Source organism: Procambarus clarkii, chromosome 42 (assembly GCF_040958095.1).
Source record: "Procambarus clarkii isolate CNS0578487 chromosome 42, FALCON_Pclarkii_2.0, whole genome shotgun sequence".
Lineage (NCBI taxonomy): Eukaryota > Metazoa > Arthropoda > Malacostraca > Decapoda > Cambaridae > Procambarus > Procambarus clarkii.
This window is the reverse complement of record NC_091191.1, coordinates 18087-30855: the sequence shown is the minus strand read 5'-3', so window position 1 is coordinate 30855 and position 12769 is coordinate 18087. Positions and strand designations below refer to the sequence as shown.

The window sequence follows — 12769 nt, the reverse complement described above, 5'->3', positions numbered from 1 at the left end:
ACGCCCCCCCCCACACTCCACCCTGTTCCTTGACACCCAATTAACCCTCACATTTCCATCACCCACATACCCAATTTTGTTTAAAGTGTTAACAACAAATCTGGGGTTTTCCTGTTTAGTGCCCGTCTCCTTTATTAGCCCGAACTAGGCTTTAAAATGGTCCCTGCTTTATTTAATAAAAATGCTGTTTATTGTTTTTTCTCACCTCTTATTTCTTGGCTTATATTAACTTTGTTATTCCCCCCCGCCCCCCACCCCACATCTACCATTTGCTTATCTTTTATATTATTTTTGTTAATTATTTCTCTTTTTCTCTCTCTCCCTCTCTTCAGCCCGTCCTCCTAAGGTTTCCCAACGTCCATAAAACGGTCAATTTGAACCTACCAGAGGACCCAAAACAGAAAACGGGATATTACGTCACTTTCGCCAGCCGCTTCCATTTTCTAGTCCGATAATTGTTGGCCTTATGTGACGCATACGAGCGAAAAGCGACGTTCTTTGTAGTTGAGCAGGTTGCTCTCTTTCCCTACCTCTCTCTCTCTCTCTTGGTAGACTCATTCAAACTTATGCGATGTTTTTAAAATTATCACTTTCTAATATTTATTTTTTTCTGGTAAGTGTTTTATCTGTGTGGCTCTGGGTCATCCGGAGACCGAATCTCTAGTCTGGTCTACCATGGGGAGACCAAGAGGTGTCCCCATGGTCGGGCGGAGGAAGAAAAAGGACGCACTATTTCGCCCAAGAGGAGTGGTCCGTCCTTTCAGTTAATACGTCGCTTTTTCAACGGACTCGACGGAAGCATTAAAAATTAACCGCATTAGTTCAATTTAAAACACTGTAATATTGACTTACTCTATGTATCGGTTTCGATAGGCTAGGCGGGTTGCTTGGGTTCGTATGTTTCTAGTTGGGAAGAGAGATTTTGCATTTTTGTTTACGAAGAGGCAAATCTAGAGCATGTGCTGGCTTGCCAATGATGCTCACCACGGCCCTTGACCTCCTATTCCCATATACCCCCCCCCCACCCTTTCCCTCATAAACCATCTCTTCCCTCCCATCTCCCCCTCCCTTTAATCACCCCTCTCTTACCCCCCCCCCCCCACACCCACCCTTCCCCAATATATCGGGCCTCATCGCAGAAGCAATTTTTCGGCGTCTGAGTTCCAAGACCAATTTCATTAAGCAACTGGGCGGAGGCCATATCACTCCCATCTGTTATTCTGTCTCACCGTTCCGTCGTTGTTCGACTCATCTACGCCATGGAACTGTTGATTTGATGTTCACAAAGACATGTTCGAACGCAATCTCTTCATGCGTATCGATAATACCCTCCATTCCCCTCTCTCACGGCGTCCTTTCTCCAACTTTCTTTATTCGCTTTCTCCTTCATATATTATGTTCGTAATATCAATACCTGTCCGTTTTCGTTTTTCAGAGGGAGTTGGGAACTTCGTGTGTGTGTGTGAGAGTTTCCGCGGGACTTTGCAGTTCTTTGAGCAAGTAATCTTGATCAACGTTTGAAACAAATTTGCACAAGTCCGGAACTCTGTTATCATAATTCCAGCGGCGAAAACGAAGTTACTACGGATTGTTTTGGACTTACGGATTTCCAATAAATGTTTACTTTAAAAGACCGGGAATGTTTGAGTTTATTTCACGACTGTAATAATCGCTATACAAAGCTTGCTCTAAGGGGGAAGGGGGGTTCAAATTGGATGAGTTTATTATAATGTATTTGCTGTTGTTTTTTGATTTAGCTACTCAGAACGAAATGTCCATGTAACACGGGCGATGGTTAGCCCGTAATTGAGTTCGGGTATTTGCAATAATCTTGTTACTCTGCTATTTGGGTCAAAGTATTAAATGAAAGTGGGGTTTCCTCCTCTTTCCCCAATGTATTTGCTGCTGTTGTTGTTGTTTTAGATTTAGCTACTCAGAACGAAATGTTCATGTAGCACGGGCTATGGTGAGCCCGTAAATGTATTAGAGAGAGACCACGTTTTAAGGTGTCTGAGAGGTCACGTGATGAGGTGTTTGGGAGAAGCAGTAACATCAGCATTCCTGGCAGCAATAATTCACGTTTGAGCACATCTACAGTACGCCCCAAGTGTTCAAAAACCACATGAAAGCAGCAATTAGCCGTGACATCACTCTCTGAATTGTTAGAAAAAAAACAATGGTAAACTGTGGAAGCAAAATGGCATTTGTTTTGTCCCATGTACAGGTTGCGTCTGTTTGGATTTTCCAGCTGATGTAAATTCAGCCAAATTCAACTAAATTGACAACCCAATTCAGACAACGTAAACACTGGGTGATAACTCGTCACTTGCGTTAGTGACTGTTCGCAGACTCTGAGAGGTGTGCGCCTTAAATAAACATTAGAAGTGTACCCATGCTATATATACAAAGGGGATTGAATCTGCACTTATATAAATGACAGATGGATGTATTATGCACACAGAATAGCCATTTGGGCTACTACTCACTCGAGTAATATTTGAGAGGTATAATTTTGATCTCAGCCAGAGGATAAAAAGTCCTCGGGTGGGATGATACCGGCATTGACCTTTCTGGCGCCCGGGGCTCTTGTCCACCTCACTGCTGCAGCGCTCCTTCCTGGTCTGGTGTTCGTGTTTCCTGCGGTGTGGGGCTCCAAAGGCTTTCCCAGTCTCGGCCTCTACAATCATTAGTGTACGGTACATGTTGTCTTCGTAATTAACTTACGCACGACTTAAAACACGCTGTTCGATTATGCGTATCTATAAAATAAATAAAAAAACCTGAGAGTTCTTTTATATAAACACAGTTTCAAAGGGTACAATGAGAACAGAAATGTATGGGTGAGGATGTGTGTGTATTTACTATTTATATTTGTGCCTGCAGAATTGAGCTATTAGCTCTTGGACCCCGCCTTTCTAACCAATTTATTTTTCCTCTATCATGTCTACTACATACATTTATCTCTAACACCCCCCCCCCCCACACACACACACATTCCTAGGAAGCAGCCCGTACCAGCTGTCTAACTTTCAGGTACCTATTTACTGCTAGGCGAACATCAGGGTGAAAGAACATTTCATCAGGGTGAAAGAAACTGCATTTTTTAACTACTCTCACGCTAAATGAAAACTTCCTAAAATCTCTGACTTGTCTGAGTTTCCAGCTTCCACCGGGGACTATTTCCACTCTGTCAATCCCCCTGTGTGTGTTTACTCACCTAGTTGTGCTTGCGGGGGTTGAGGTTTGGCTCCTTGGTTCCGCCTTTTAACTGTCAATCAACTGGTGTACAGATTGTTTAGCCTATTGGATTCTATCAAACCTACATTTTGAAACTGTGTATAGAGTCTACCTTCACCACATCACTGCTTAATGCAGTCCATTTGTTAACTACTCTATACTCTGGCACATAAATTGTTTCTAACGTCTCTGTGGCTCATTTGGGTACTACATTACCACCTATGTCGCCTTGTTCGTGTTCCACCCATGCTAAATAAGTTTGTCTTTGTCTATCTTGTCAATTCCTCTTGAGAATTTTGTAGGTGGTGATCATGCCTTCCCCATAAGGTGGTGACCATGTGTGTGTGTTATATGAATATATAATATTAACTGCACGTGAGCAGATACAGAACATTACGTGATTTTCAAATATGGGTAAGTGTAGATTACGAAACATCGTTTTCCATTGTAGGATCGTGGTGGAGATGTTAGTGGAGGCTCGGGGTCGCATGGGGGCCCTTCACGGCCTGGGGGAGGCGGTGGCCACCCTGGACCTCGTGGTGGGGCTGGCGCACGCTGCGGCACTCGCCTCCTGGGTTCGGCCGGAGTTCTCACACACCCTGGCCATCCGCACTGGGAGGCACCCCATCCTCGACGTCCTCGCCACACTGCCGCCAGTGCCAAACAACACGGTGGGTGTTGACCAGACCACACACTAGAAGGAGAAGGGGCTGTGTGGTCTGGTCAACATACTTTAGCCACGTTATTGTGACTTATCGCCTGCAACACGGTGGGTGCTTGCTTCCTAGCAAGCAACCTGGTACCCCCAAGGCCAGGGTTCATCAAGCTCTTAGGCAACCACTTACGACACCTGTACATCTTCCCTTAATCATTGCCACTTTCTTTACATTTATTAAATAGTTTATGAGCTCGGAATCACCTTGAGGTTGTTTATTAAACAATAATAACCTTAGGTATTGATTTTCAAATCTCAAACTGTTGAATATAAACGAAGCCACCATGATTGAGGAAAGGTGTACAGGCTTCGTAAGTGGCTGCATAAATGCTTGACGAATCTTTACCCTGGGAATCACTGGATTGTTTCAAGCGCAGGTTAGACATGTATGTGATTGAGTTTGGTTGGGTATAATTAGGAGCTGCCTTTGATAAGTCAGTATGTCCTCCTGTAGTTTCCTATCTTATGTTCTTGACCCAGTATTTGTTATTACTTTAGATGCAGATAACCACAATTAATTGCAAAGTCGCTTTCATTTATTTCGTGCCTTCCCTAACAGTTCCTGAGCCCTGAGAACCGGGTGATGGTGGTGACGGGACCTAACATGAGCGGTAAAAGCACTTACCTTCGTCAGATCGCTCTCATCCAGGTCCTTGCACAGGTATGTTCTCTCTGCCGCTCTAAAATGTTACCCCTGATTGATTGATGAAGATTAAGGCATCCAAAAGGTGGCACGGGCACGAATACCCCGTAAGTGGTGGCCCTTTTGAGCCATTACCAGCATCAATAGATGATACTGGAGATCTGTGGAGGTGCGGCTGCACCCTGCGTGACGGGAGATGTCTCCCGTGTGTTACCCTTGGCTTTGTATATATATGCATGTGTGAGTGAGCGAGAACGTGAGAGAGAGAGCGAGCGAGCGTGCGTGCGTGCGTGCGTCTGCTGGATCGAACATTACCAAAATGATGATAATTTATGAAGATTAAGCCACCCAAGAGGTGGCACGGGCATGAATAGCCCGTAAAGCATTACCCCCTTGCACCCTTCCTTTCCCTAGCCGCTGGTTGTCTAGTGCAGTGACGCCTGACCTATTTCCCTTACATGGTCCTGGGCTGCAATCTCCCACCTCCCGTAAACACAAATATAATATATTAGCACAATCACACAAGCTCACCTAACTTACGGGCTATTCATGCCCGTGCCACCTCTTGGGTGGCTTGATCTTCATCAATCAATCACCTCACCTATTCAAAAAACAAACTTCCTTCCTTAAGCTCCATCTTATTTTCTACCACCTACGGGAGACATCTCCCGTCACGCAGGGTGCAGTCGCACCTCCACAGATCTCCAGTATCAGCTATTGATACTGGTAATGGCTCAAAAGGGCCACCACTTACGGGCTATTCATGCCCGTGCCACCTTTTGGGTGGCTTAATCTTCATCATCATTCTATCACCTAACATATTTTTCCACAGATTGGGAGCTTCGTGCCAGCAGAGTTCGCCTCGGTGCGTCTGGTGCGTCAGATCTACACTCACCTGGGCTCGGAAGACTCCCCGGAAAACAACGCCTCTACCTTCCAGGTCCAGGTGAGGGAAGGCCTCAGCGGGGAGAAGTTTATGGCAAGGGAACAACCAGGGGAGGAAAACGCCAAGCCATTACGACTATATAGCACTGGGAAGGGGTCAGGATAAGGATTTTGGGATGGGACGGGGGGGGAAGGAATGGTGCCCAACCACTTGGACGGTCGGGGATTGAACGCCGACCTGTATGAAGCAAGACCGTCGCTCTACCGTCCAACCCAAGTGGTACCCTTTGATTAGTGCAAAAATGATATTACTATTATTAGTTATTTTGTAATAATTTATTAATTTAACTCTTGGACTGTGAAATATTATGTGGGCGTTGATAACTTGTTAGGTTTCCGCTCGCGGTAAACTGCGTAGAGCAGTTTACCACTGCGCCAGTAGATGGCTCTGTAGGTTACTTAAAAATTCATGTACTTTGTTATAATTCTGATTCAAGTATCAGTTGATATTTGTTATCAGCTTTGCATACGCTGCTGATTATATTATGTTTATATGTACTTCCAGTGTTAGATTTAGAGATGACTTCTTCCAACTCTCCGAGCTGGAAAGCTGTATCCCCTTTCATTTTGTGCTGTGCTTAGGGGTTTCTGTCCTATTCATATTTTTTAAATCTCCCGCTCTGAGATGATCTCTGGCTTATGTACGACCCACTTTGATGCATTTTAAGTAGGCCGAGCTCTATAAAGATTGTTTTTAGATCATTTTTTAGAAAAATAATAATGTTTTTTAGATAATTCTTGATAATTAGATAATAATAATTTAGATAATTTTAGATCTAATTTTAGATAATTTAGATAATTCATTATCTAAAATTAGATAATTTTAGATAATAAATTAGGTAATTTAGATAATAACCAGGATCCTGAATGGGTTGCATTGTGTAGGTTGCTGTGTATATAGCAGGCGCATACAGCAACACAATCCCTATTTTGGCCAGTTTCTGGAAAGGTTTTATTGTATGCGCATGAGTTTAAATCCATGAAACTGTGCCATATATTGGCCCTAGATAATCCAAATGGGACATCTCTCCGCTTTGGTCACTGATGCTTATCTTAACATACTAAGAAGGTTAGGCGAGGTCGGTTACACAAAATAATCCTCAGAGTAACCGAACCATCCACATACACATTCTTCAGGCATCTCCAAGACGCCTTCCTTAAGCTCCCCGAGTCAAAGGTCATAGTAAAGTTTGAGTAGAAATAATAGCCATTTTCCATATTTTGGAGGCATAAACAATCAGAAAATGCCACTTACTACCCAGGAACAAAACCTGTGATTCAGTGTGTTATATGAGAAAATCCACCAGGGCTGTGAGGTGGGCTCGAACCCGCGACCCCAGCATTGCCAAGCCGCATACCTCACAGCCCCAGTGGATTTTTCACACTGATATATATCACGTTAACGTGATTTGTGTTAATGTGTTATATATTAGTTCTGTAGATTATGACTCTAAAGGTTTTCCTATCGTAGAGTGAAAATGAGTGTAGGTTTACTTTACGTGAGTTTACTCCTGAGTGCTTGTGGCTGATCTCAAGCTGCTCAAGTTTCACTCCTACAGAATAATAAATTAGGCGAATCATAAAACAATTTTTTCAATCGCGGGCTAAGGCTGTCCCGCGTGTTTTAATGTTCACGTGTGTGGGGATGTGGCCTTATATCAACATTTTAATCAAACTAATCATGTTATTTCCTAATGTTTATTGCTAAAACTATATATATTAGAGTAAATGGGGTACCCAGCGGTGCCCGGGTCGACCTCAAAAGGGTTTGCTAATTTAGTGTTGGGAATCCTGAGAATGCAAATCTGTTACCTGAATTCTGTGACATTATAAACAACTGAAACTCTGTAGACTTGGCTACCACCACTTCATCTTTGCCTACTTCATTAGAAGGGACACCAACGCAGCCGACCCCGACCTGCCTATGCCAGTCGCTTAACACCCACCAGTCACCTTGCAAAGTTTAATCAGGCTAGCTCAAAGCGTCTGACCTTTATCCTTAAGAGACACATTCCATTTTATAGATACATGTATATACAATACATATTTTAATTGTTGTTGACATGTGTGCGCGCGCGTGGTAGATGAGCGACGTGGCGCACATGCTGAGCGGGGCGGGGCGGGAGTCCCTGGTGCTGCTGGACGAGCTGGGCTCCGGCACCAGCGTGGAGGAGGGCGCCGCCCTGGCCTGGGCCATCATGGAGGCGCTCATACACGCCCGCGCCACCACCGTCCTGGCAACCCACGCCCTCTTCCTCACCAGGCTCGCCAACCTCTACCCCTGTGTGGCCAAGTGAGTACTCCAATTCCATCTTCTAAATTATGTTGGCAGGCTTGTTGGCAAGTCAGTGTTACCACTCATGCCGTCTTCCGCATTGTTGTCTAGAATGTTTCACCATCTGCGGGGGCACATCCCACAGCCAGCTGGGGGCATCCCACAGCCAGCTGGGGGGCATCCCACAGCCAGCTGGGGGGTATCCCACAGCCAGCTGGGGGGCATCCCACAGCCAGCTGGGACCATCCCACAGCCAGCTGGAGGGCATCCCACAGCCAGCTGGGGGGCATCCCACAGCCAGCTGGGGGCATCCCACAGCCAGCTGGGGGGCATCCCACAGCCAGCTGGGGGGCATCCCACAGCCAGCTGGGGGCATCCCACAGGCAGCTGGGGGGCATCCCACAGCCAGCTGGGGGACATCCCACAGCCAGCTGGGGGGCATCCCACAGCCAGCTGGGGGGCATCCCACAGCCAGCTGGGACCATCCCACAGCCAGCTGGGGGGCATCCCACAGCCAGCTGGGGGGCATCCCACAGCCAGCTGGGACCATCCCACAGCCAGCTGGGGGGCATCCCACAGCCAGCTGGGGGGCATCCCACAGCCAGCTGGGGGGCATCCCACAGCCAGCTGGGGGGCATCCCACAGCCAGCTGGGACCATCCCACAGCCAGCTGGGGGGCATCCCACAGCCAGCTGGGGGGCATCCCACAGCCAGCTGGGACCATCCCACAGCCAGCTGGGGGGCATCCCACAGCCAGCTGGGGGGCATCCCACAGCCAGCTGGGGGGCATCCCACAGCCAGCTGGGGGGCATCCCACAGCCAGCTGGGACCATCCCACAGCCAGCTGCAGCATCCCAGAGTGACGCACGCTCATCTCCCCCACAGCTACCATCTGGAGAGTGAGGATGGCGGGTCGGGGCGCCTGCAGCTGACACACGTCGTCCGCAAGGGCGTGACTCGGGCCACCAACTACGGCCTGGCTATGGCCGCTATCACGCCCATCCCGCCAACGGTGCTGCAACGTGCACACGCCCTCGCTCTCACCATGACACCGCCCACACAGGTAAGGGCTGTCACCTACGCCCCACACAGGTAAGGGCTGTCACCCACGCCCCACACAGGTAAGGGCTGTCACCCACGCCCACACAGGTATAGGACTGTCACCGACGCCCACACAGACAGGGACTGTCACCCACGCCCACACAGACAGGGACTGTCACCCACGCCCACACAGACAGGGACTGTCACCCACGCCCACACAGACAGGGAGTGTCACCCACGCCCACACAGACAGGGACTGTCACCCACGCCCACACAGGTAGAACTATATAGCCGTAGCTAATGAATTCTCGCTATAAAGGAGCCTTATCACCAGGATTTGCCACTCCGTAAAAAAAAATAAAACTATTCTACCTAACCAGAAACATACGAACAGAAACAACTCTCCTAGCCTATCTTGGCGAATGCTAAAAAAAACGTCAACTTTACGATCTTTTTTTTTCTTAGTAATATGTCGCATTTTTAACGTATTGGCCGAACCCGTAAAAATGTCGGTGTATTGGGTGAAAGAAACGGCTGGTGCTATCGTGTCCGACCTACAGACACAATAAATTTTGTGTCTGCAGGTCTATATGTGGATGTGAATATCTCCTTGAACACCACTTGTCATTGAGAATGTTCCAACTACCAGTCATACAATATTTAAACGCACTTGTATATATGTTAATGCTGGAATGAATACATATGTGTGTACTCGCCTATTTGTGCTTACGGGGGTTGAGCTTTGGCTCTTTGGTCCCGCCTCTCAACTGTCAATCAACTGGTGTACAGATTCCTGAGCCTACTGGGTTCTATCATGTGTGTGTGTGTGTGTGTGTGTGTGTGTGTGTGTACATGATATCAAGAAACGCTGCACGTGTGTGAGCGTGTATTAATGATATCACCAACGCTCGCTAAGACGAGCGCAGTCACGGTAAACTTGTTAGTCTGAGAAAATTGCTTACTATCGAAGAGTATAGTATAGCTCTCAGACTCTTAAGAGGTATTTCATGCAATTATTGCAGGTGGGGGAGAGAAGGAAGGCAAAAGAAAGAAAAAGTGAGAGAGAGAGAGAGAGAGAGAGAGAGAGAGAGAGAGAGAGAGAGAGAGAGAGAGAGAGAGAGAGAGAGAGAGAGAGAGAGAGAGAGAGAGAGAGAAAGGGGGGAGGGGAGGGGGGGGGCGAGACCAACCATGCTATTTCCGTTTTCTTCCGAGGGGATCTCACTCGCTGTGAAATATCAGAAAGTGTTAAGCATTTCTGGATAAACATGACCAGAACGTGTTAGCGGAAGAAGGGGGGGGGGGTAGGCGATTTTGGTGACGAGTGCGCGTTATCCACAAGCGGTCACATGTTACTGTAGGTAGAGTAAAGGAGAAACAAATCACGCTTGAAGCTTGAAATCATGTTATAAACCTCGTCCTCTCGACGTCACCAGTGAGCCGAGCTTCGAAACAATTCCAATCTTCTAATCCTTGATAATGACATCACCAGGAGTGATTATTTCAACCAACATAATTGTTTATGGTTATAATCCCTCCGTAATAACAAGTAGTCGTTGAAACTTTCGAGAAAAAAACAATTTTTTTAATAATCTTACGTGTGACGTCACCAGTGGGCGAGCCGGATAACAGAAACGAAGATTTATTCACATACTGTACGTGAGGTTTTGAAGGGACTTAACCCTCGTCCAATTTCGCACAGAATTGCTCGGCTAGATAATCCCCAATAATGTCACCAGGGGAGTAGCTCTCGCAGGCTTATGCTGGAAACAAGATGCCGAGAGGCAGTACGGTGGTCCCAATGGTACGAAGCTGAAGCAGCATAGTGGACTAATGCTTGATGAACGGACTGAGAGGCAGTAGGGAAAGTTGACGCCAGAGGTACGAGGCTGAGAGGCAGTGATATAGCAGGCGCGTGTGCACATGGATGAGAGGCAGTCATGGGAGCTAGCTTGAAACATACGGGTAAGAGGAAACAGAGAAACGACTGATGGGTAAGGCATAAGGCTGAAAGGCAGCATGCCAGAGACACTTGGGCTAAAAGAAGGAGGAGGAGGAGGAAGGAGTCTGACTAAATAGCAAGTGGCTGTTTCTCATCTCCATTTATGATAAACAGCAAGTCAGTGGAAACAGGACTGCAACAATATAGGAAAACAGCTAATGCAGTGTCAGTAAACAAAATGGTAGACAGACAGACAGAACACACTAACCTACATGCCAGCTTCTCTTACTCGCATGAATAGTAAAAACCTTTGTTTATCGATATCTTCTTCATACTGACTAATGGCACTACTAGCAAAGCTTCTATTCGCTGAAAGATTAAGTACAAACTAATGGGTTTAATCTGCAGTATCGCCGAGAAGTTACACACACTGGAAATTAAACATGACACACGGAGGGGAAGAATATGTACTAGAGTCTAGTAGGTATTTCTAAAAACAATACTTCATATTAATAATTTCAAACAATGGATTAAGCGCACGTTCAAAACCCAGTTAAGGGTCAAGGGCTCGTGCGGCTGTGTAAATATTATGCATAATATAACTACAACCTTTACAGGTAGCGGCGGAAGAGGAGAGCGAGTGGATCCGGCAGCGAGCAGTGCATCGCTTGGCTCACCGCTTGCTGGCTCTGGCTCAGGCGACGTCCTCGGCAGACAGTTCTCTCCACACGCCTGGCTCTGGGGGTAACCATGAACCCGAGGACCGTATTCCTGCCACTCGAGACTACTCTTCGGCCCACATCACACCGCTTCCTCACCTCGCCCATGTCTCGCATAATGGCGGAAACCATGCACCCGTGGAGTCCAATGCAGAATCGCGCGATACGAATGAAGAATCTAATGTCAGGGATGGAGAGGCATTTAGTGGGAGTGATGCTAGAGACAAGGAGTTGAAGGTGCAATTAGAGGCACTTCTTGAAGAATTTTTGGCACAAGCGGTACAACCAGAATCGAATCTTATGTCTGTGGATGATTCAGACGTACCAACCGAGCCGTAATCCACACGGTTATGAATATCCAGCTAACCGTCCTCAAAATATTAGCCAAATCTCTTGAATTTACCAATTGTTCCGTTCTATCAGGTTGATAATTTTTTTGTTTAAAAGGGCTTATACAATTATTCTGAAGGTTTTCCAAAAATGCTTCATTCACTTCCAATGTTAAGATTCTTTCACTAAATCCTTTATCTATGTACTGCAATGTTTTTGTATATTATATATATTCTGTATATGGGTACCATCTCTGGTGCAATTAATGGAACCTATTGCCTTGAAGTAGGGAATAAAGAGCATTCAGAGAGAGCGTTTGATTATAAATGCGCGCGCGCGCGAGAGAGAGTGAGAGAGAGTGAGAGAAAGTGTGTGAGAGAGAGAGAGAGTGTGTGTGTGTGTGTGTGTGTGTGTGTGTGTGTGTGTGTGTGTGTGTGTGTGTGTAATCGTAGCGATATTCTGATGACGAAACCACACATCAGAAGATGGAGAAACGATGACTGTCTCTCTGTCTGTCTGTCTGTCCGCCTGTCTCTCTCCACACCCACCCTATTACCCCGTCTTCTCTTCCCCCGTCCCAGCCTTACTGCGGACAGTGAAGCTCTGCTCACTGGCAATTATTTTTTGCTGCTTCTGCCATAAAAAATAAATTCATTACTAACAATGTGTAATATTTGTCTGAAAAATGTTATTGTGAACGACACTGGTGCTGACTAAAAAAGGTAAATGCATTGCTGCGAGAAGCATTAGTCTTCCCAAAAATAATCTATACAATATTTATACAACTGATGTTAACACAACTCTGATGCTCCGGAATATTGTACGTTAAACAACTTTTCATTTCTATTTCTTAATTTAAGTGAGTGTTGATTACTCAGAAAATATTTTTTGTTATAAAATATATATATATATATATCTAAAAGAG

At 46.2% G+C, this 12769-nt stretch overlaps 1 protein-coding gene across 1 annotated transcript in view; it reads left to right on the top strand.

Moving 5' to 3' along the window:
* Positions 1-12019, top strand: part of LOC123770272 (mutS protein homolog 4) — a 28328-nt gene extending 16309 nt beyond the window's left edge. Inside the window, exons 15-20 of the mRNA XM_045761970.2 lie at positions 3689-3908; positions 4512-4613; positions 5428-5541; positions 7625-7833; positions 8701-8878; positions 11413-12019. Coding sequence (XP_045617926.2) covers positions 3689-3908; positions 4512-4613; positions 5428-5541; positions 7625-7833; positions 8701-8878; positions 11413-11853 — 1264 coding nt within the window. The 3' untranslated portion in view covers positions 11854-12019. The remainder of the gene's footprint in view (positions 1-3688; positions 3909-4511; positions 4614-5427; positions 5542-7624; positions 7834-8700; positions 8879-11412) is intronic.
* Positions 12020-12769: the final 750 nt, after the last annotated feature.